Raw genomic sequence first — 24,190 nt, 5'->3', positions numbered from 1 at the left:
ACAGCATAATTGAATCTAGCATTCGACGAATTAGGGAAAATGCTGAGAAAATTAAAAGTTCAGTTATCTGTTCTTGTCCATATCTTTGGCTGCAAAAAGCACCACAAAAGTGAGAAATCCATTAATAGAGAAAACTGAAAAATTACTTTCTTTCTTGATAGAGGATCTTAATCAAAAGAGAATGCCTCTTAGTTCAGATATGCTGAATAAGCTTGCTTTCTTGCATCATATGCCTCTACTAATGCTAATGCTAATATTATTCACGCCAAAGCTCTGCAAATTTTTAATTGCTTACAAGAAGAAGAAGAAGAAGCCACTCCATCCAATGAAAATTTAAAAAAAACATCACTCAAAGTCTTAACAATCTAAAATTAACAGATGAAGCAGCCAGTGCAGATACAGAAGCTGCTTCTTTGTATCCGTAAACTTTCAAGGATGTTATTGTGACTGAGGGCTAACTAGCAAGTCAAGTGTTTAATGCTGATGAGACCGGCCTAATTTAGAAACATATGCCAAGCCAAACATTCATTTCAAAAGAAGAGAAAACCACCTCAGGTTTCAAAGTTGCAAAAGATAGCTTAACACTTTTGTTATGTGGCAATGCAGAGAGTGACCTTAAGTGTAAACTGCTGCTAATGTATAAGTCAGAAAATCCTTGTGCTTTTAAAGGAATATCAAAAAGCCTGGATGACAGCCAAAATCTTCAGGGAATTGCTTTTGCATTGAAACAAAATGATATAGCTTGATGAAGAACATAGCATTCAAAATCCTGCTCATTCTTGACAATGTGCTCAGTCATCCTGTACATTTGTCTGATCTGCACCCAAATGTGAAAGTTACCTTTTTTCCATTGAATACAAGTTTGTTAATTCAGCTGATAGACTAAGGTGTTATTGCTTCCTTTAAACTTTATTAGCTTAAAAATCTTTTTTACAATTGGTAGAAGCTACTGATGGAATAGTCAGTCTTTCAATTTGAGATATATTGTCAGAATTATAACATTCTTGATGCTGTAAAAAATATTGAATTCGCATGAAGTGAAGTTAAGAACTCAACAATGAATGCAGTGTAGAAAAGCTGTGGCCACAAAGCTACACTAAAGAAGCCACAGTCGGAATTCCGGAGGAATTTGAGATTGTGAGAATTGGTAAAATGATTAGCAGAGAGGGATTTGAAGAACTGGAACCAGAAAATATCAAGAAGTCCTTGAATCTTATAGAGAACAATTATCAGTGGACGATATTTTTTCGCTGTGTGAAGAAGATGACAAATGATAAAAACAAAGAAGATGCACACAAAAATTTGACAGCGAAGAGACTAGCTGAATTTTTAAGACTTGCAAATCAGCTTAGCCAAGAATCTCTAGATATGGATCCTAATTTGGAGAGGAGTTTAAATTTTTGCAGAACTTTATCATTAGTTTTAGTTCCTTATGAAGAAATTTATAGAGAAAAATAGCATGCTTCTAGCTAATGTTTTTCAAAAAGTGTCGGATGCTGTTGCAAATTTATCCCAGAAAAACAGCAACGAAGAAGCAATGAATTTAGATTAAAAATCTAGAGGTAAGTATTAGCAAGATTAATTTTATGGACATGTTCCTAATTTTTTTCTTACTGAATGAAGACAATTTTTTTTTTTTTTTTTTTTTTTTTGTGTGTGTGTACAGGTACCGTCATTATGTCATATAAACTACGTTTTTCATTGTGCAGATTTGAACTGTGCGGTGTATTCCCAGAACGTAACCCCCCATGCAAATCGGCAGATGACTGTATTTGTAATTGTAACTAATATTCTAAAATGTTCAAAATAACATTTTCTATTTTCTGTTTCCCCAACAGCATGGTCAGATATAGATATCAGTAAGATACCCGAAACATCAGTTTAATGTATAATGATGTAGGCAACCAGCCTAACAAACTATATTATTAATTTCACGTAGTATAAGAGGTTAGGCAGTAATTAATATTGCCTAACCTCCTTTGTGACTTGATTGCAGACTAATTTACATGTACCATAGGCTTCTGTTAATTTTTAGACAACCCATACATTTTTATTCTCTTCCATGTGCTCAACAGTTCATATGACATCCATTTAGGTTTAAGCCTTGAGCTGTATTTATTAATTGGTATGAAAAGCTTAGTAGCTCCTATGATTATATTTCCCGGGTGCTTCCCATATAGAATTTGTTTTTGCTAACATCATTTGTTGGTTCCACTGTACAGAATTTAAAAACTGTCTGAGACTGTAGTCTCCTTTATGAAAGCAAAAACCCTTCCCTTTATTTTCTTGATGGTAGTTACATCTTTAAGTAAATCCCACATCAATACACTGTGATCACTGCCAAATAATGGTTCTTTTCTCTGCTGATTTTTAAGGCACGAAGAATCGCTGCTGAACATCAAATAAAGAGTATTGCTCTCTCTTATTGCTTCTTTAACATTCTGTAGAAAACAATTGTGCAAGAAATGAAAGCCTTGCTTTTGTGTGAGTAACCAATCCACAAGTTTCAGTCAATATCGGATATTGACTGACTGGAGTCAATAAAATCCCCATTATAAGACATTCTGATTTACTGATAGATTCAGATAGCCTACAAAACACTCCTATTTCTCATTTTCATTTTTCAGATGATTATATCATATCAAGCTGACTCAGCATCGCAAAAGTAGCAGTTATGGGACCTAGCATTAGCTTAGTAGAAGCACATGATGCAAGAAAGCAAGCTTATACAACATCAGTGGGAAAAAAAGAAAAAAAAACCCTTCCCATTTCCCAGATCCATTCATTTCAAATGTTTGTATAGTTCTGCCTTGAATTTATTTAAGCTATCAACAGATGGAAGTTTGTTTCAGCAATCAACTACTCGCTGGCTAAAGACAAACTTCCGCACATTATTTCTACAACCTTCTTTCCTCAGTTTAAATCTATCACCCCTCAGGTTTATAATCTGAGCAAGAGGAGGAATCCCCTCAGCATTAAGCCTGCTCGATGTATTGAATACCTTATACCCTCAATCAGATTGCCTCACAGGTGCCTAGTCTCCAGAAGCTGCAATTTGCAGAACTTAAGCTTTTCTTCATAAGAGCACCCCTTTATTCCCTTCACCAGTCTTGTTGTGCCCTTCTCTATACTCGTCTAGCCACTCTACATCCTTCCTAAAATGAGGCTTCCAGACCTGTACGGAGTACTCAAGGTGTGGCCCAACAATTGCCTTATACAAGGGGATAATCACCTCCTTATTCTCACAAAATTCCTGTATATCATTGACAAGACCCCATGACCTACTCTGGCATCCTGTCTGCACTGCTCAGAAAACTTCATAGCTGACTGCACAATTACCCCAAGGTCTCTTTCATTCTCCACTACCCTGATTGTAACACCACATAGTTGATACATTTCTCTGGGGGTTACTGCTACCCATATGCAGTACTTTGCATTTGTCAATATTAAATTTCAGTTGCCCCTTCTCAGCCCATTCCCCCTTTCCAGATCCTGTTGCAGCAGCATACTGTCATTACTGTTATTAACAACCCTGCCAATCTTTTTGTCATCTGCAAACTTTGACATTAAACTTGATATACCTTCATCAATATCATTGATATAGAAACAACAATGGGCCCAACACCGAACCCTGAGGGACACCACTAATAACATTAGTCCACGTAGAGCAGTTCCCATTGACCACGACTCTCTGTCTTTTCCTACTTTCTCCTACTTTCAACCATCCTTTTATCCATTGTAGCAACTTGCCCTTAATGCCATACTGCTCCAATTTGTACAGTAGTCTTCCATGTGCAACAGTATCAAAAGCTTTTCTGAAATCCAAGTAAAAAAAAAGTAAAGTGCAGCCATTATCAACCCACTGCAGTATGGAAGCCTCCTCAACAATTCATGCTGAGGGAAATGGACCATAATCTGCCACGCTGGTCCAGTGTGGGTTGGCATATCGGCCATATTCAGCAGTCAGGGGCCCGGTCTACTCAAAGAGCATGTGCTACTGCTCTCCTGCTCCTGACCACCCGGCTACAGAAATCCAAGTATATGATATCAAAATTATTTTTTGCATCATGTTCCTTTGTGACCAAATCATACTATCCAATCAAATTGATCAGACAAGACTTCCCCTTGACAAACCCATGCTGTGTATAAACTATTGCTGCAGTCTTGTCTAAATGATCCTGTAATGCTTCTTTAACCACTGAATCCATTATTTTCCCTGGAACAGAACTCAAACTACCAGATCTGTAATTACTTGTGTCACCCTTTGATCCCCCTTTGTGAATTGGAGATACATTCGCACATCTCCAGTCCGTGGGAACTTCCTTTGAAAAGGAAGTTTTGGAGGTTTCTTTAACCAAGAAACCTCCATGATCAACTTAAAATTATTGACATAATCTGAAAATTTCTTAATCTAAGAAATTCCTTTTTATACACTTCATAATATATCTTAATGTTAACATAACAAGGAACCCCACACCAGGCAGGACACCTACCAACACTTACAACTTAAGAACACTAATAGTTGCCCTGCAGCACACCAGACTCAGTCAGTTATTCTGCATACATAAGATTTTATCTGGATCATCCCTGCACCAACCAGCTGGCAGCACCCCCCTGCACAACACAGCTAGATACCTCTGACTAATCACCGTAATCAGTACATCTTTTGAGAATACCTATTGCTTTTAGATATTCAGGACATATCCTGTCCATAGCCATGTGCTGAAGGACTTTTCCTCTGCCAGCAGTTGGCATGCTTTGGAGGCTGATCCTTCTTCGTACGTTCTTTAAAAGAATGACTACGTCCAGCACAATGGCCACAGAACACATCTGCTTGACAGTGTTCTGCTGCATGACCATAGGCTATACATCGGTAGCATTGTGTCAGCATTAGGAGGTCCCACACTCAGTGCGAACCCAATCTATAAATACTCTGTTCCAGGCCAACATGAACCTTCTGATGGCATGGTAAACCTCTAGTACAAAATTAAGGCCAGAAGAACCTCTGGCCTTATTCCTAGTTACTAGAACGATTTCTGAAAGCATCTGCTCTTGAGTATCCCAATGTCCTTGAGATGTCTTTCCCATAATTCATTCATAAAGTGTTCCTTAGTGACATCTCTGTTCAGATCAAATGCCACAAGCTTGGGGCATCTGAGGGTTCTTTCCACTTCCGGGCCCAATTCTTTCACTTGTCTGCATTTGGTGATCTTGGCTATGCCCTTTTCAATTGCTGCTACCATGGCAACCTGTCGATCACGAATTGGTCTCAATGCCACAATCTTAATGTGAGGGAGAATGGGACCAATATTCTCTACAATTTCGGCCTTTACCTGGTCACTGTTGGCAAACCTCTCGGATTTTGCCTTCACGATGATAGTTTTTGTTTTGGACCATTTCTCATTTAGAGGTCTGGTTGCATCTGCATAGGTTTTCACTTACCCTTCAGTACTGTTTCTAATTTCACTTTCAAAGTTTTGTTCTCCAAATTCACCTTCTGAACAAACTTATATCCATATGATCCCAGTAGTACAAGACCTTATCAGTTGCACTACTGGTGAAAGCATGCTGTTATTGTCTCCCTAAGTTTTCATCTAAAGCCATTCAGAGCCTCAAAGCCCATCCGGCTGATCTCTACCAGACTCAGTTCTTCAACCAACTTAGCCGACAGATCTACGTGATGTTGTAAGTCACTAAATGAGGGTTCCGTCTCGAAATCCTCTTCTACTTGGATCAGCACACCAGGCCTGGTGGCTTCAGAGGTTTGAAGATTCATGCCAGCACCTCGGGTTTTCCATGGAGCCCATTCCAGGACCACTAATTTCTTTGGAGATCACTCTTCTAGCTCCTCCTCAGAAGTCTCTGAAACTTCAACTCAAGGTTCAGCAGTCTTCTTTCTCCTTCTTGACATTATATATTGTCTTTTCGGTTCCTGTACCTATTATTAGAACAACACTCCAAATATACAATCAGCAAATAGAAATCTGGATAATCAATATAAGCCAAAAAATCCACAGAACTTGAAAACAGAAAGTGAAACTAGTTCACTCTGCCAGCTGCTCAGCCCAGACCACAAGGGGGTAGAGCTCTTCAAATTATTGCTAAGTGGGGGAAACTTCAAATGCAGTATAATTTTATCAGAAGCAATCAAGAATCACTAAGATAAACAAAAGACCAGCCACAATGCAATAAACCTTGGCACCTGGGCCAATGTGATGCATAGTCAGATGTATAGGGTTCCACAGCATTTGACCCAAGACAGTGAATTCGACAAAGAATGCTGTAGCACCATCAACACTATAGTACATTGGAGGACTATTAGAAAAGAGTGCGCTGGTCACATGTATTCAAATACGTGGGTGATCATCCAGTGGGTATTTTCTCATTGTGCATGGTGCTCACTATTCCGGAAGGAGGCAGTGTTGTTGCTGGTGAGAGCTAGAACTTCATTGGTACGTATAGACCAGCGTTTCATTGGTGAGGTCTACTGGAGTTTCTTAAGAGATCATGCCACATTTAATTTTTTTTTTTTCTGACAGAAATGGAATCTTCCAAAACAATAATGTGCATATCATCAGGCTTGCACAGTTTGCAGAGCACATTGAAGCTACAGTAAACCCTCAATTTAACGGACCCCGATATAACGGATTTCGGATTTAACGGACCGGACAAATAATAATACAGTAATGTACATATTAATCTCGACCATATTATTTTTTTTTTAGGTTATACAAAACTTCAGTGTTATTATTAATTAAAAATTAATAATAATTACCTATTTCCATTATTGTTTTGATAATTACCTTTTATTTTTATAATCAAATTCAGGAAATTGTTTTTTATTCTTTCTGAAAATGTGTTCAAATAGCTGTTTTCCCAGATAATAGATAAGAGCAGGCGGTGATTTGTGAGCTGAACATGACTCGGGACACTAAACTGCAGGTCTACCGACTCGCTTTGTTTTGGTCTCGGTCTACCTCAAGCTATCATTCAGCCAGGTTGTATACAGAGTGTTTCTGTGATTTCTGAATTGTGACTTGATTTATTAAATAATTTTGTAATCCTTACAATTTAAAATGGCATCAAGTGATAGAGTAGTTAAAAGAAAGTGTATGAACTTAAATATGGCAGAGAAATTAGAAGAAAGCGTTTCAGTAGCACATGTTTGTGAAATTTATGGCATAAAAAAACAAACTTTCTGATATCCGTAAATCAATTGCCAAATTGCAACATTTTTTTTTTAAATAGTGTTGATAGCTCTAAATGTGGTTCTACAGCGGGAAGTAGAAAACATGTGAAAGTTGCGCAAGATAAAAACTACATTAATCACAATAAAAAATGTCCCCCACCCCAGGTTACATTTGATTTAACGGACACCCCTTCTCTCCTAGTAGTCCATTAAATCAAGAGTTTACTGTATTGCCATCTTGATTAACCTCAAAATTTACCGGACCTCAATCCACTTGAACACTTGTGAGATATTTTTGAATGGGAAATGAGGCATCTGGACACACTACCATCATCTATTCTGACACTGTGGAAAGCCTTGTCGGCAGCATGGCTACAGACATCTAGTGTAGTCAATTTCTAGGCCAAAAAGTGACTGTTATCTGTGCGAATGATTGCCCAGCACGGTATTAGATAGGTGGTCACAGTTGAGCAATCACCGAGTGTGTACATATATAGTGTCACTGAAAAAAGGATTTTTTTAAATTTATTTATTTAGAGGGTAAAACACTTAAATTATTTGATTGTATATCATCTAACGCAGGTGACTAACAGAACTGTTTGGTCCATTTCAGATCACTGATCCATCGAACAGGTATTCCAAAAGGTAAGCTATGTAAGACCTTTACATCAGAATGAGTTTGCTAAATCTTTAGTATTAGCAGTTGTGATTATTTGTAGCAAGCCTGTGTTATGTTCTCAGCATGTATGCATGTTGGAATTTTCTACTGTGTACTACTCTACAAGGAATTTGGCTTTAATTGTTTTTAAAGTTTTTAACTCAATTCACTCTCCACTTAATTAGTAACTTGTAATGAACAAGTGCACCATGAGTTATTGTTGAAAGTGAACCTGGTTAGCAAAGACTGGTTAGTCAGGAAACAGTTATCACTTGAAGGGTGAGAGTGGAGTTATTAAATTGCCTTCTGCCATTGTAGACACCTATTGCAAGATAGATAAAAGGTTTAAAAGAACTGATGTTAATATTTTATTAATAATAAGGGCTTTCCTTATACTAGCCAAACAATGTGACAACATGTGGGTTAATTTACTTGCTTGTGTCCAGAACAAATGATAAATTTACTCCTTAAAAAAAAAAAAAAAAAAAACACTCTTGCATTCAATACTGATAATAAATTACTTAGCCATGGAAACACTTGTGCCCAGAGCCATCATAAATAGAAGAGAGCAAGAAATATTATTTGCATATTTCCAATATACACAATAGCTAAGGAAACTATGATACAAAATCACCTTCTACGTGCAGTAAAGCCTTTCATGGAAGATATTTGAAAAATGCCAAATATCAAAACTACAAATGTTAAGCTAAAAAAACCATAGGGAAATGGAGTCATTGGACTTTTTATTTTTTTTACAAAAATCAAGGCAAATGTTCAACATCAATAAAATTTAACATGTAATACAGTGGTTTTCAATCTTTTTTTAACAACGACACCCCTAAGTAATTCATTTTATTTTGCGGCACCTCCTCAATTTTCTGCCTGTTTGATCTGATTCTCTCTCTGTATATATCCATGTATATATATAATATTAAAAAATATATATGTTATATGATATTTATTACAATAATATAATTATAAAAATTACATTTCATAATACAAGTTATATATATACAGTATATAATTTTATTCTTTATATAGAGGTACTAAGTAAACATCAGTTATAGATTGCCACAAAATTAAAAAGATACTGTACACCTTTTTATAATGAAATAAACATATAAATTAAAAAAATAATAAGTTTAAATATAAACCCTATGTATAAGTTAAGTGCAAATGCATCATTAATACACAGCCAATTCTAAATTAGCAAAGGCGGCATCGTTTTAAGTTATTTCTCATATTGTGTATACCTTCACAACGAGTTGCCACGATATTGTTCATCTCTAACAGAGATGAACAATGATTCATTTCTGTTAGAGATGAATCATTAACTATAGAAGCCTAAGAGAGGTTTTGGGGACACCACCCCAGATGAGGGAACAATATTCTATGGTAGGGCGATTTGTACAGAATGAACAGCCATTTGGAAGAAAAGTAACTCCAAGAGTGAAAGAGAAAATCAAATTTTTTGATGCAGAGGAAGCAATATTTGTAATTTGCTTGTGCCGAGAGAGAGAGAGATTAGAAGGCAGTCTAATCTCCAAAAGAGACATTTCATCTAGCCTAAAAATCGGAGTGTCACCAAAGATAAGCAGAAAAGCAGACGAATCCTTTTTGCGAGATATAAAACAAGACTGAAGGATTGAAATTAATTAAGTTGTCTTTGCTCCACTGGAGAATTACCTGGAGATCGACATTTAAGGAATTGGTAGTGGATATTCGAGAAGTTGAGGGTGATTGAGCAGGGCAAGGTTTCTCAAACTGGAAAGTGGAATGCAATGTGCTATCTTCTTCTTCTTCTTTAATGCTGCCGAATGGCATTTGTGACTTCGTTTTGATATTGTTCTCTGTCTAGCGCTGCGTGTAGAATTTGTGCTGCGCTTCCGTAGCCAGGTGGGAAGGAGCAGCAGTGCGTAGCACATGCTTCTTGATTAGACCGGGGTTCGAGCCCGTCACCACCAAATACGGAGGATGCGGAAAGGTCAGGGAATGGCCACCGCAATTCCCGGAGCAATATGGCCTTAGTTGCTAATGCTCCTAACAAAAAAAAAAAAAAAAAAAAAACAAGAATTTGTGCTGTTGTCGTGTGAAGCCAGGTGTTGATGTTATCTAGCCATGCCATTTTCGGTCTGCCTGGGCATTTCTTGCCTTCGATCTTTCCCTCCAGGATGAGTGGTAGTAGGTGATATTTTTGTTGGTTCCTAGCCATGTGACCTAGGTATTTGCATTTCCTGCTGATGATGGTTTTGAGCAGGTCCCATTCCGTGTGCATGTCCTGCAGGACCTGTGCGTTGGTTATCGTGGCTGTCCACGGAATTTTCAGCATTCTTCGGTAGAGCCACATTTCGAAGGCCTGGAGCTTTTTTGTAGTGGCTGATGTTAGAGTCCAGGTTTCTACACCGTAGAGCAGTATTGGCCAGATGTAGCATTTCAATGTGCGTAATTTGAGCATGATGTTCAAGCTTCTGTCAGTGAGGAGGGTTCTCCATTTGGTGAATGCCTGCCTGGCTTGTTCAATTCGGCTTTTGATTTCGGCCTCATGGTTCAGCTGGTCATCAATGAGTACTCCGAGATACTTGAAGCGGTGTATTTGCTCTAATTTTTCGTTGTTTAGTTTGTGCTATCATCAGCAAAACTATGGATAGTATTTCCAATCAATGAAAGGTCATTAATATACAATAGTAAAAGAGTGGGAGAAAGAACTGAACATTGGCAGAACACCAGCATTAGTGGAGAAGCCATCTACCATCAGTGAGCATTCAGAGAGAAAACTGGATAAACAATTACAAAAAACACTTGGCAAACCATAAGATGGAAGCTTGTTTAGAAGACCTTTATGCCAAACATGATCGAAAGCCTTTGAGATGTCAAGAGCAATTGCATGTGTTTCACGAACTTTTCCATTGAGTAGAAGTAATTGCAAAGGGAAGATAATTGGATGGAAGTGATTTTTCACTCGTTTTAGGAACTGGCTGGATATGAGAAAATTTCCAAGCAGAAGGAAAAACACCTTTGGAATAAGAAAGTGAAAAAAAAGGCGGCAAAGAACAGGAGTAAGTTCAGGAGCACAGGTTTTGAGAACAATTGGAGAAATACCATCAGGACTTGGAGCTTTCTTAGCATTAAGATTTGTCAAAACCCTTCTGATATCTTTTTGACGGAAGACCACAGGAGGCATTGAATGGAGTGTGCTTGGAATGGTGGGAGGTGCTTTACCAAGATCATTAATGCACGAGTTGGAAGAAAAATGGGATGCTAGCAGGTCAGCTTTATCCTTGGCTGAAGTGACAATAGAACCATCTGGTTTTGACATAGGTGGGAGCAGAGATGGGCAAAAGTTGTGGCCAATAGCTTTGGCAAGAGAATAAAATACTTGGCTACCATTAAGGCAAGTAGCAAGTTTTCTGCTCTTAGCTTGGTCGAAATCTAGTTTGGACTGATTAATAACTGTTTACAATTGTTGCAAGCTCTGGTGTAGGCAGAAAATGACACTGAAGAATTAGAAACAAGCCAATTACGATATGCAGTGTTCTTCTCTTGACTTCTCTTGAAAAGCATTAGCATATTTATTGAAAAACCAAGGTTTAGATAAAGGACGAGATTTTTAAGGTGGAATGTGGAATAAAGGATTCCATTCCTACAAGAATAATTTCACCGACACGATCTGAGCAAACCTTTACATCAGCAGTTTTGAAATAATAATCCAACCAAGGAAAAGAAGAAAATAAATCTCGCAGGTCATCCCATTTTGCATTCTTGTAGTGCCAAACAATATGAGGTTGGGAATAGCCATGAGATAAAGGCTCCATTGGAGAAGAGACAATCACCAAGTTGTGATCTGATGTGCCTAAAGGACCACTCACTTCGACTGTGTACATGGAAGGAATGCTTTTGAGTAAAAGATCAAGCGTGTTGGCTGCATGGTTAGAATTGTCCGGTATTCTTGTAGGTAATTGAACAATCTGTGCAAGGTCATTAGTAATTGCAAAAGCCTCGGCTTCTTGACCAGTTGGGTCTGTATGACCAGAAAACAGAAGCCGTCTGTGGTTGTGAACATTAAAATCACCCACCAAGGAAAATTACCTCACTGTTAGGAAAGTTGGAATGGAGAAAGTTAACTAAAAAAGAGAGGAAGTCGAAGAGTTAATAGTTAGACACGATAGGAGGATAGTTAATAGTAGACGTGATAGGAGGGAGTATATGATGAGAGCCTTGTCGATCAATTCAGCTCTGGAAAGATTGTGCAAGGCTCAAGGGGTAGAATTTTTTCCAGCCTGGTCTGTACTTGTTAACAGGAGAGTTTGTTTCTACAGGAATGGGATACACTTGAATAGAAAGTGTGCAAGAATATTTGCTGATGCTATCAACACAGTGTTAGGTGGGTCAGACAACTACTAGCTTGGGGGAATTCACAGACAAATAGATTAACCATAGCCATGGGCAGATGTGAAAGTGATTCTTGCACTGCTTCTATTGGAATGTGCAGCAGCCTGGAAAGTGAGGTACTGGGGTTTCAAGGGCTACTGGGAGTCATCATGGTACAAGAAAATATATGGTTTGTGTTAGGGTAACTAAGAGTAAGAACAGGCATGTGTACCTGCATGTACACCAACACTAGGAGTATAGTAAATAAATTTAATTAATTTGAGATGCTGGTGAAGATATCAAAGACTGATGTTGGTATATCAGAGACATGGTGTCACAAAGACATAGGGAATTCAGAACTGGAATTTGGGGAGTGCAATGTGTACAGAAGGGAAGGAGGGGTGAGGCTGTTAGTTAAGAAATACATCAAATCTAAAAATCTAAGGGAGCGCGTCCAGTTGACATGGATGGACAGTGCAGTGAAGAGTCAGTTTGGTGTGACATAAGCACTGGAAAAACTTTGTTGAGAGTAGGAGTGTGCTACAGGCCTAATAACTCTGATGAGTACAACAAACAACTGTACAGAGAAATAGTTGGCCAGTAAATCAGATTGTCTTATAATGGGGGATTTTAACTTCTGAGATATAGACAGGAACTTGTGGGTTGGTCACTCACGCACTAGCAAGACTTTTGTGGATTTATTGGATGATTGTTTTCTACAGCAACATGTTTGAAAGACAACCAGAGGGAGTAATACTCTTGATCTGATTATCAGCATTGATTATTCATGCATTAAAAATCTGCAGATAAAGGTACTACTAGGGGGTCCAGTGATCGCAGTGTACTGATGTGGGGTTTACTTAAAGATGTAACTACCATCGGGGGGTAAAGGGAAAAATTTTTGCTTTTGTAAAAGTGACTACAGTGATCTCGGAGATTTTTTAAATTCTGTACAGTGGGACTGACTGTATAGAATTTTGCTGTAGCTTCCAACAGCAAATTATAAATAGGATGTATTCAAGGAATTAATCTTGGAAGCTACTAGGCGTTTCATTCCAAATAAGAAATACTGTTCAAAGATTAGGCCTAAATCGAGGCCAGGTGACCTGTTGAGATGCATGGCAGAGAAGAAAAATGTATGGAATGCATATAAATTTTTTAGGTTTACCGACTATCTTATGTATACCATAGGTAGACATACACTGATGAACCAAACCATTACGACCAGCAAGTCGTTAACGCAAATCGAAGCAGCAGCAGGTAAACTACGGTGTGCGCACGGGTCAGGACTCAGTATAAATTCTTATACAGTACTAAATTCTTACACCTGATACTGAGCTCCATTAATCAGTGTTACTCTTGTTCTTCTGATGGGTAAGGCAGTGTACTTAAGTGAGTTTGACAAAAGCCAAAGTGTAATGGCCAGACAACTGGGTTAGAGCATGTCCGAAACTGCATGGCTGGTGGGGTGCTCAGGGTCAGCCATGGTTAGACCTACCGAAAGTGGTCCGAGGATGGGAAAACCCACAAAACACCAGTGAGATGTTGGACAACCACGGCTCATCAATGTTCGAGGTGAGCAAAGGCTTTCAAAGAAACAATCACCAAAGTTCATAATAATACTAATAACCCAAGCAAAATTAATAACCACTTGAATAAGAATAAGATACACAAACCCCATATCGCCCTCCCATACCATCAACAATATGCTAGATGACTTCGACAGATTTTTAAGAATGCAGATATCAAATTAATATTTACATCTTATAATAAATTAAGTTCTAAATTCAATTCATACAAGACAACATAAGAGTATGGGACACACAAGGTCATAATAACATTATATATTTGATTAGATGCCAATCAGCTTGTCAAGCATGTTATATAGGCAGTACAACAGCAAAATTTCGAACTTAAAAAATTTCTAACACGCGTGCATACTACCACTTTAATAGATTCAAATCTAATTTAGCAAGTACAGAACTAACACAACATGTTCAATCTTATAATCATAACCCACTCATCGATTCAGCGATCACAATAGTTAAACTAAATTCCAATATAAAATCCTTCAAAACGAAGCCCTCGTCATTGAATGGTTTAAGCGCCACACATCACTTAACATATTAAACAAAAAAATTCCCGCCAACTTCTCCCCTATTTGGAATTTAGCATGTATTAAGTTTCCACGTGCAGTGAAATGCATTTCAGGAACTCAACCTGTATATAACACACTCGCATGCTCTTCCCTCCCCACTATAGCTAACTGAACATGATTTCAAAAGTCGCTCGTGCGTGGCTATTAGCTTTTATCTCACTTCATTTAATTAGACAACCAGAATGGAAGGTGCACTTTCCTTTCTTGGAAAAATTTCTAAAGCCCATAACTTAGTTTTAAATTTATAATCCCCGTAAGTTATTAGAATCTCATAACCACTATGTATGTTATGTGGTAAAACTTTCAACCAACTAAGCGGATTACTATGAGGTGAGTGCTGAAAAATAAAGCTAAGCTATATCTACGATCTAGTCATTACATCACAGCACGTAAGGACTCCTTAAAATATCATCAGCAGTTTAGACATAGCATGGATTTGTTAAGGGGGTCTTATCTGACAAAAATGTTTAGCTACTATGATGTGGTCCTAAAGGAACTATATGCAAAAAATAATTTTGAGTATCCCTAATCCGAAGTGCTTGTGGCCGGAAATTTCTGATTTTGGAATCGTGGGATGGTGGAGTTGAAGTAAGGTGGAAATAAAATTTAAATTTCATACAAAAAATTCAATTTTATTTACCAAAAAAACATAATACAGTCGGTCCTCGTATAACACGTGTTTGCATTACACGAATTCGATCATACACGATTTATAAATAGGGGAACGTTATCTTATATAACACGAACCGAATTCGCTTATACACGATTCGCCTTTGTGTTTACAAGAAATGGCAGTCGAACGCGGAATCACCCCAACTGAACGCAACACGATAGGAATGGAGGAGATTCTGAAAATGTATTTATGTGTTTTATATCAGTGAAGGGGAAACACATTTCACCATAATAACGTAAAAACCAACACAATTCCAGCTATCGATATAATCGCAAATGCAATTAGATCGAGTTTACTACCAGTTTATAACAGATTCCACTAGTAGAAACGCAACTGGAAAATGTTTTTATTGTTTTATGGTAGTAATCGCTAGAAATGTGCTTTAGTAAAATGTGAGGTGTTAATAGTGTATCTCGGGCTTTACAGTGTTGTTTATTCAATTGCTACACGCGCGCAGCTTTGTTTATGTGTATCAAGCGTGCCTCCTCGTTTTGTAATTGTGCTTTATTCCCTAAAAATTAGTAAAATACTTAAAAGGCGTGAAAAGGAAGCGTCCTGGCGAAGACACTGCAGATTCAGAGAGAGAAAAAAAAGCAATATGGATAAACAGAGGCGGACTGGCTCAAAAATTCTTACCCGGGAAAATTTATAGTGGCCTCATACTACGGTTTATGGCCAAAATCACACCGGCCTCCGGCCCACCGTGGTTTCCCCCGTAGGGCTTATGGCCATTCCGCTTCTGTCGATAGAGAAAAAATATGAAATTGTGAAACGCTTTGAGCGAAATGAAAGACCATGTGATATTGCACGTGCTACAGACCTAAATGAGGCAACGCCGAGAATTACAAAGAATGCAGATAAACTAAAAACAACTTTCATAGCGGGAACAACTCAGTGTAATTAAAATCCATTAGATTAAGACACAAAGAATTGGAAGAGATGGAACGGCTGTCATCTCTTGGATAGAAAATCAAACAAAAAGCAAGTTTGCTTACGATAGAAGCAAAAGCATTAGCAATATTTTATTACGACTTACGTATTATAATTACGTATTATAAAATACGTAAGTATTTTATTACGACTATTTTATTTAATATAATAAATTTTTTACGAATAAAATACGTATTTTATTCGTATAAAATACTTTTTTAGTATTAAAAAATACTAAAAATACTTTATTATAATATAATATTATTTTTATTACGTATTTTAATCGTACGTATTTTATAACGATTAAAATTACCCGATTATTTATTGTGTTTGGTAATGTTTTGGTTCCAAATGTGTGTTCAATCTTGGGTGGTCGGCACCTAACCCCACTTTTCCCATAGGGCCTGTTGTTTATATTGCACGATTTTGCATTGCACGAGGGTTTCTAGGAACGCAACTATCGTGCTATACGAGGACAGACTGTAGTCTCTGCTTCCAAAAGAATTCCAAAAGAATTCTCCCAGACACGATAGGAGGGAGTATATGATGAGAGCCTTGTCGATCAATTCGGCCCTGGAAAGATGTGCAAGGCTCAAGGGGTAGAATTTTTTTCAGCCTGGACTGTACTTGTTAACAGGAGAGATTGCTTCTACAGGGATGGGATACACTTAAATAGAAAGGGTGCAAGAATATTTGCTGATGCTATCGAGGCAGTGTTAGGTGGGTCGGAAAACTGCTAGCTTGGGGGGATACAAAGACTAATAGTTTAACAGTAACCGCAGGCAGAGGTGAAGGTGATTCTTGCACAACTTCTATTAGAATAAGAAGCGACCTGGAGCGAGGGGTGTTGGGGGTTTCAGGGACGGATGGCAGTCATCCTGGAATAGTTGGGTATATGGGATGTGTTAGGGTAACAAGGAATAGGCATAGGAGCATGTATGCTTGCATGTATACCAATGCTAGAAGTATAGTAAATAAATTTGATGAATTTGAAGTGTTGGTCAAGACATCAAAGGCGGATATTGTTGGGATAGCAGAGACGTGGTGTCACAAAGATATAAGGAATGCAGAACTGGAATTTGGGGAGTACAATGTGTACAGAAAGGACAGACAGGACAGAAAGGGAGGAGGTGTTATGCTGTTAATTAAGAAAAACATAAAATCAAAAGAAGTGCATCCAGTTGATATAGATGGACAGTGCACTGTTGAGTCAGTTTGGTGTGACATAAGCACTGCAAAAGCAAAGATAAGAGTAGGAGTGTGTTATAGGCCTAATGACTCGAATGAGTACAATGAACAATTGTACAGAGAAATAGAGTGGGCCAGTAAATCAGAATGTCTTATAATGGGGGATTTTAACTTCCCAGATATTGACTGGAACTTGTGGGTTGGTCACTCACACACTAGTCAGACTTTTGTGGATTTATTGGATGATTGTTTTCTGCAGCAGCATGTTCGAGAGGCAACCAGAGAAAGTAATACTCTTGATCTGGTTATCAGCAGTGATCATTCGTGTATTAAGAATTTGCAGATAAAGGAACCACTAGGTGGCAGTGATCACAGTGTGCTGAAGTGGGATTTACTCAAAGAGGTAACTACCGTCAGGGGTAAAGGAAAGGGTTTTTGCTTCTGTAAAGGGGAGTACAGTGGTCTCAGACAGTTTTTAAATTCTGTACAGTGGGATCGACTGACGATGTTACAAACAGTAAATTCTAAGTGGGAAGCATTCAAGGAATTAATCGTGGAAGCTACTAGACTTTTCATACCGATGAAGAAATATTGTTCAAGGTTTAGGCCTAAATGGTTATCAAATGAACTAATGAGACTCGTGACAGAGAAGAAAAATGCATGGGATGCATATAAATTATCAGGCGACGCAGAAGCCTGTAGCAGATATAAGCTAGTCTGTAATCAGGTCACAAAGGAGGTTCGGCAGGCAAAGGCGGATTACGAGAAATCTTTGGCAAAAGATGCTAAGAAAAACAGCAAGGATTTCTTTACTTATATAAACTCTAAAAGGAAGGGGCTGAATATGATTGGTCCACTTGACATTGATGGTTCGACTGTTGATGATCCTGCTCAGATAGCAAACAAACTGAATGAGTATTTTGCATCTACATTCACACGTGAGGAATCATTACAGTTTGAAAATGGAAGAAGGTTATCAAATTGTAGCAGTGTGCTTAATGATTTTGTAATAACTGAGAGCAAAGTGGAGGAGAAATTGTTGAAGTTAAACATAAGAAAGGCACCTGGGGCGGATGGGATCTATCCAGTTATATTAAAGGAGGCGGCAAAGCAACTAAGCAAACCCTTAGCCATAATTATGAGAGCATCCTTGGATTCAGGGGAGGTTCCCACGGAGTGGAGATGTGCAAATGTATCCCCAATTCACAAAGGAGGTTCGAAGGGTGACACGAATAATTACAGACCAGTTAGTTTAACTTCTGTTCCGGGTAAAATAATGGAGTCACTGGTTAAAGATGCATTGCAGGATCATCTAGACAAGACTGCAGCAATAATTCAGACACAGCATGGGTTTGTTAAGGGAAAGTCTTGTCTGACAAATTTGATTGGTTATTATGATGTGGTCACAAAGGAACTGGATGCAAAAAATAATTTTGATATCATATACTTGGTTTTCAGGAAAGCTTTTGACACTGTTGCGCATGGAAGACTACTGTACAAATTGGAGCAGAATGGTATTAAGGGTAAGTTGCTACAATGGATAAAAGGATGGTTAAGTGGGAGAAGACAGAGGGTGGTAATAAATGGGTGCTGCTCTTCGTGGACTAATGTTATTAGTGGAGTCCCACAGGGTTCAGTGTTGGGTCCACTGTTGTTTTGTATATTTATCAATGATATTGATGAAGGTATATCAGGCTTAATGTCGAAGTTTGCAGATGACACGAAGGTTGGCAGGGTTGTTAATGACAGTAATGGCAGTGTGCTACTGCAACAGGATCTAGATAATTTGGGCAGATGGGCTAAGAAGTGGCAACTGAAGTTTAACCTTGACAAACGTACCAACTGTGTGGTACTACACTTAAGGTGGTAGAAAATGAAAAAGACCTGGGAGTAATTGTGCAGTCAGATATGAAGTTTTCTGAGCAATGTAGACAGGATGCTAGGGCAGGTCATGGGGTTTTGTCAATGATATATAGGAATTTTTCTAGCAGGGAAAAGGAGGTGATTGTCCCTCTGTATAAGGCAATGGTCAGGCCACGCCTTGAGTACTGCATACAGGTCTGGAGGCCTCATTTTAGGAAGGATGTAGATTTGCTTGAGCGTGTACAGAGAAGAGCAACACGATTGGTGAGGGGAATGAAGGGATCCTCTTACCAAGAGAGGCTTAAGTTCTGCAAATTGCAGTGGCTGGAGACTAGGCACCTGCGCGGTGATCTGATTGAGGTCTATAAGGCCTTGAATGCGTTGAGCACGCTGAATTCTGATGGGATCCTCCCACTTGTTCAGAATACGAACCTACGGGGACATAAGTTCAAATTAAGAAAGGATAGATGTAGAATAGATGTGCGGAAATTTACCTTTAGCCAGCGGGTGGTTAATTGCTGGAACGAACTTCCATCTGTCATTGTGGAAGTTGATAGGTTAAATAAATTTAAGGAGGAACTGGACAGGCAATTGGAGGGTATGGTGTGATTTTTTTTTTTTTTTTTTTGGCTGATGCTGCATAAGCTCCTACACTTGCTTTCTTGCATCAGGTGCCACTACTACTACTACTACTACTAATATAAATCCAACAAATACTAATTTAAAATTCATATTTCCTGCGAAAAAAATTGCTGTTTATTTACCATCTTGAGAAGGAACATCACAAGTGGTTGAGGGACCAGGAACTTTGTCCTTCAGGGATGTGGAGACATTGTGCTTTTTAAATATTTCTTGCAGGATCATTTGCCACAATAACAAAGGTTTTTGTTATAGAAGTCTCGTTTTTATTTTATAAACTGACATTATTTCTTGTTCTGTTATAAAAGCATGCTGCTCTTGTCCTTCAGTGAGTTCATCACACCTTTTCACCATGTCGTCTATAGGCATTTTTACTGAGGTGCTAGCACTGTCATCTTCATTGTTACTTTTACCACAATTGCCTTGATTCAAAATCATTTCAGCTATTTCACCATTAGTCATTGAATGAATAACTGGAGCCTCATTATCAATACTAACGACTTCTTCAATATTCACTTTTTCCAGATTACTGACAGACTCCAAAGCACTGTTTATGCATATGTAAGGAGTTCTGACATCATCTTTTTCTCAAACTCATTAGCTTCTTCTTCATCATCATCACTGAGCATAGTCGCAGGCCAGAGGTTGTGCCAGGCATGCATAACTATGTCTTTAGTCACCGAGGTCCAAGTGTTTGCAACAGCATGTACGGCATCCTTCAAGTTAAATTCCTTCTGGAAATCTTCCACATCCATGCCTCTGTTCATTGCTGCCAGTATGCCATTCAAGAGTGTTTTTATATTTACAGCTCACTAATCTAAACATACCCTGGTCACATGGCTGAATTAATGAAGTCACGTTTGGGGAGAAGTATATGGCATAAACATTATTTTTGATGAGCATTTCAGTGGGAGGATGAGTAGAACAGTTGTCAAGAAATAACAAAATCTTGCAGTCATCATCCAGTCCAGCTTCCCTGCAGTGAGCATGAGCTGCTGGTACAAAATGTTTGTGAAACCAATCAGAAAAGATGTTCCTGGTGATCCATGCCTTTTTTTAGCATAATAATGGACTGGTAAGAAATTCACTCTTAAAACAGAGGAGGATGCAAGATATGGCCTATCATAGCAAGTTTACACTTAGTAAACTTGCCTGCTGCATTAGTAGGCAAGTTTACTAAGTTTGTTTAACAAACAAACAAATCTGTTTGTTTGTTATTTGTTTTTTAGGAGCATTAGCAACTAAGGCCATATTACTCCGGGGATATGCGGTGGTCATTCCCTGACCTTTCCGCATCCTCTGTATTTGGTGGTCACGGGCTCGAACCCGGGTCTAATCAATAAGCGTGTGCTACGCATTGCTGCTCCTGGGTACCTGGCATTAATCTGTACTTGACATCTTATCAGCTGTGGTTATTGTCTTCCTGGTGCAATAACACCAAAACAATGATGTTTCATTACCATTATAGACTTGTTCTGCAGTCCAATTTTCATCAACAATGACCTTAGCAAACTTGTCAATGGATTTCTCCACTGCCTCGTGATCAGCAGATGCTTTATCACCACAAATCTTTAAAAATTTAATGCCATGTCTTTTCTTGAATTTCTGTAACCAGCCTGTTGAATGTTCACAGTTCACTTTAATTTTCGGTTCTTTATGATAGATCTTTGCTTGTTCCTTGATCAGCTGATCGGTAAGTGGCATGGGTTCACTGCAATGCTGACAGATCCACTCTTTGAAAACACATTTAAGATCTTCATTTTTAACTTTATGCAGTGTTTTTTTTTTTTTTTTTTTCATTTACTTTTGTTCATCCCTTTCAGCATAGAACTTGAACAGTTTATCTTTCTTTCTTCAGGTTGTAGATGATGGTCGTTCCAACACCAAACCCTTCTGTAAGACGTCTCACACTTACACTGCTGCTCAGTTTCTTCAACAAATTCACATTCTGTTCTATAGATAAACTTAAATGCTTCCTCTTCTTAACACTGTTACCCGGGATATCAGGTTTTTTTGACATTTTCAACAATATCTTTGCACCACAGAGAACAGAGAATAAACTAAACAAACAGCGAGTAATGGACATAGACACCTTGTGTTGATGATAATTGGTGCTTTACTGACGTCAACACTCTGCATCACAGCTCTTTCCTGCCAGGGCTCCCAGTTTTTAAAACATTCAAATATTTTTCAAAACTCAAAAATTCCGTTTTTTGGAGGTTTTCGGAATTTTGTACTCAATCTGTACAGGCTGGCCTCGATTAACGTGATTAATTTGTCCCGCGAGCGCATCGTGCAAAACGGAAATGCATTAATCGAATATAATAATCAATAGGAAAAATTATAATTGGTCCCTGACCTTCTGGAATGTCCATAAAGAATTTTAAAAATACCTTTTAAATAACTTTTTAACTGTATACAGTGTGAAAGATAATAAAAATAATTATGGAATTAAATGTTTATTGCATAAAACAGCGGTTCTCAAACTGTGTGCGGTGGAATATTTTAAATTTTCGAGGGGAAACACAGTGATATTCGACATCTGTCGGGCACCGTGCGAACTCTTAGCTCAGGGTAGTTCACAGTTTCAACATTTCTTATTAAGTTGTTTGGACTTAACTACTTAATAAATGGAATTGTTAAGTATTCCTTTTGGTCTAGGTGCACTGTGAAAAAATTACTGAGACACTAAGGGCGCTGTGAACTGAGAAAGTTTGGGAACCTCTGATATAAAATACACAATGAAGAAATGACTGTTGCGGAAATATTTGAACAGTGTTGACTTTCTCTTTCATCAATCATTTTCCGATAGCTGACAACAATCTTCTCTGGGCCCTGACGAAATAAATATCGCAGAGATCCTCAGGCCTTTTGTTTGAGGTTCTCTGTGATACGAAATATTTAATCTAGTTCTTTTACCGTTATCTCCTTCGCGGTAACATTTTCATCTGGCTCATTTAAAAATTTGAATTTTTAAATGCAAGTCTGCATTGACTTTATTAGCGGGAGACAAACAAGTAACACATCTTTTTCCGATGGTTGATGGAACACACTGAGGCCAGCAGCAGGCAAACGTTTGTTTATTGCCCATCTGATACGCGGTAAGCTTAACGCACGATTCAAATCTTTTTCAACTATCGCAGAAAAAAAAAAAAGATTGCATTAATCAGAAATTTGCATTGTGAAAAGTGGTATAATTTTTTTCAAATAGCGGTAACTTAAAAACACATTAATCGAATTCGCATTATGCGAGGCCTGGCTGTACTTGGGTTTTGGGAAACCTTTTGATACTGTTAAGCATGGAAGACTACCGTACAAATTGGAGCAGTGTGGCATTAAGGGCAAGTTGCTGGAATGGATAAAAGAATGGTTGAGTGGGAAAAGACAGTGGTAAGTAATGGACACTGCTCCATTAATTACCACTTGTGGAGTCCCCCAAGGTTCAGTGTTAGGTCCAGTGTTGTTTTGTTTGTTATTTGGTTTTTAGGAGCATTAGCAACTAAGGCCATATTGCTCTGTAGATATGCGGTGGTCATTCCCTGACCTTTCCGCATCCTCTGTATTTGGTGGTCACGAGCTCGAACCCGGGTCCAATCAAGAAGCGTGTGCTACACATTGCTGCTCCTGGCCACCTGGCTATGGAGTGTTGTTTTATGTATTTATCAATGATATTGATGAAGGTATATCAGGGTTAATGTCTAAGTTTGCAGATGATACAACGTTTGGCAGGGTTGTTAACAATGGTTAATTCTTCCTTGAATTTATTCAAACTATGCATTTCCACAACAACAGATGGAAGTTTGTTCCTACAATTAGCCATATGCTGACTGAGGGCAAACTTCCACGCATCTGTATTCTGCAACTGTTCTTTCTCAATTTGAATTTGTCCCCTCATGTTTATAGTCTCAGCTAGAGGAGAATGCCATCAACATTTAGCTTACTCAATCCATTCATGGCTTTGAGCAACTCAATCAGATGTCCTCACAAGTGCCTAGTCTCCAGATGCAACAATTTTGCAGAACTGAAACCTTTCTTGGTAAGAGCACCCTCTTGCTCCTGTCAACATTATGGTTGACCTTCTTTGCACCCTGTTCAGCAGATCTACATCCTTCTTAAAACGAGGTACTGTATACAGTGCTCATGATGTGGACTAACCATGGCCTTTGTAAAAAGAGATAGCTATTTTCTTATCCCTACCAACAAAATTTCTCTGTATCATTGATAAAATCCCGTGAGCTATCCTCACAGCCTGTCTGCACTACTCAGAGAACTTCATATCTGACTGCATAATTACCCCCAGGTACTTTTCATTTTCTTCTACACTGAGTGTAGTACTACACAGTTGGTATGTTGATCTGGGATTACTGTTATAGTACCTTGCATTTGTCAGTATTAAACTTCTTTGCCCATCAGCCTAATTTTTCTACATCTTGTTGCCTTAGCTCATCCTGATTACAATCACCATTCTGCAAACTTTTGTATCATCTGCAAAATTAGACATTAAGCCTGATATCCCCTCACTTC

The 24,190-nt window shown here is 38.3% G+C and overlaps 1 protein-coding gene across 1 annotated transcript in view; it reads left to right on the top strand.

Moving 5' to 3' along the window:
- The window catches only part of Mtpbeta (mitochondrial trifunctional protein beta subunit), a 292,313-nt gene that overhangs the window by 105,115 nt on the left and 163,008 nt on the right, over positions 1-24,190 (top strand). Inside the window, exon 4 of the mRNA XM_090373364.1 lies at positions 7,803-7,834. Within this exon, the coding sequence (XP_090229490.1) occupies positions 7,803-7,834 (32 nt within the window). The remainder of the gene's footprint in view (positions 1-7,802; positions 7,835-24,190) is intronic.

This window comes from Mastigoproctus giganteus, chromosome 5 (genome assembly GCF_048544385.1).
Source record: "Mastigoproctus giganteus isolate SK-2022 chromosome 5, ASM4854438v1, whole genome shotgun sequence".
Lineage (NCBI taxonomy): Eukaryota > Metazoa > Arthropoda > Arachnida > Uropygi > Thelyphonidae > Mastigoproctus > Mastigoproctus giganteus.
The sequence above is the reverse complement of the archived record's forward strand: the minus strand, read 5'-3'. Positions and strand labels throughout refer to the sequence as shown.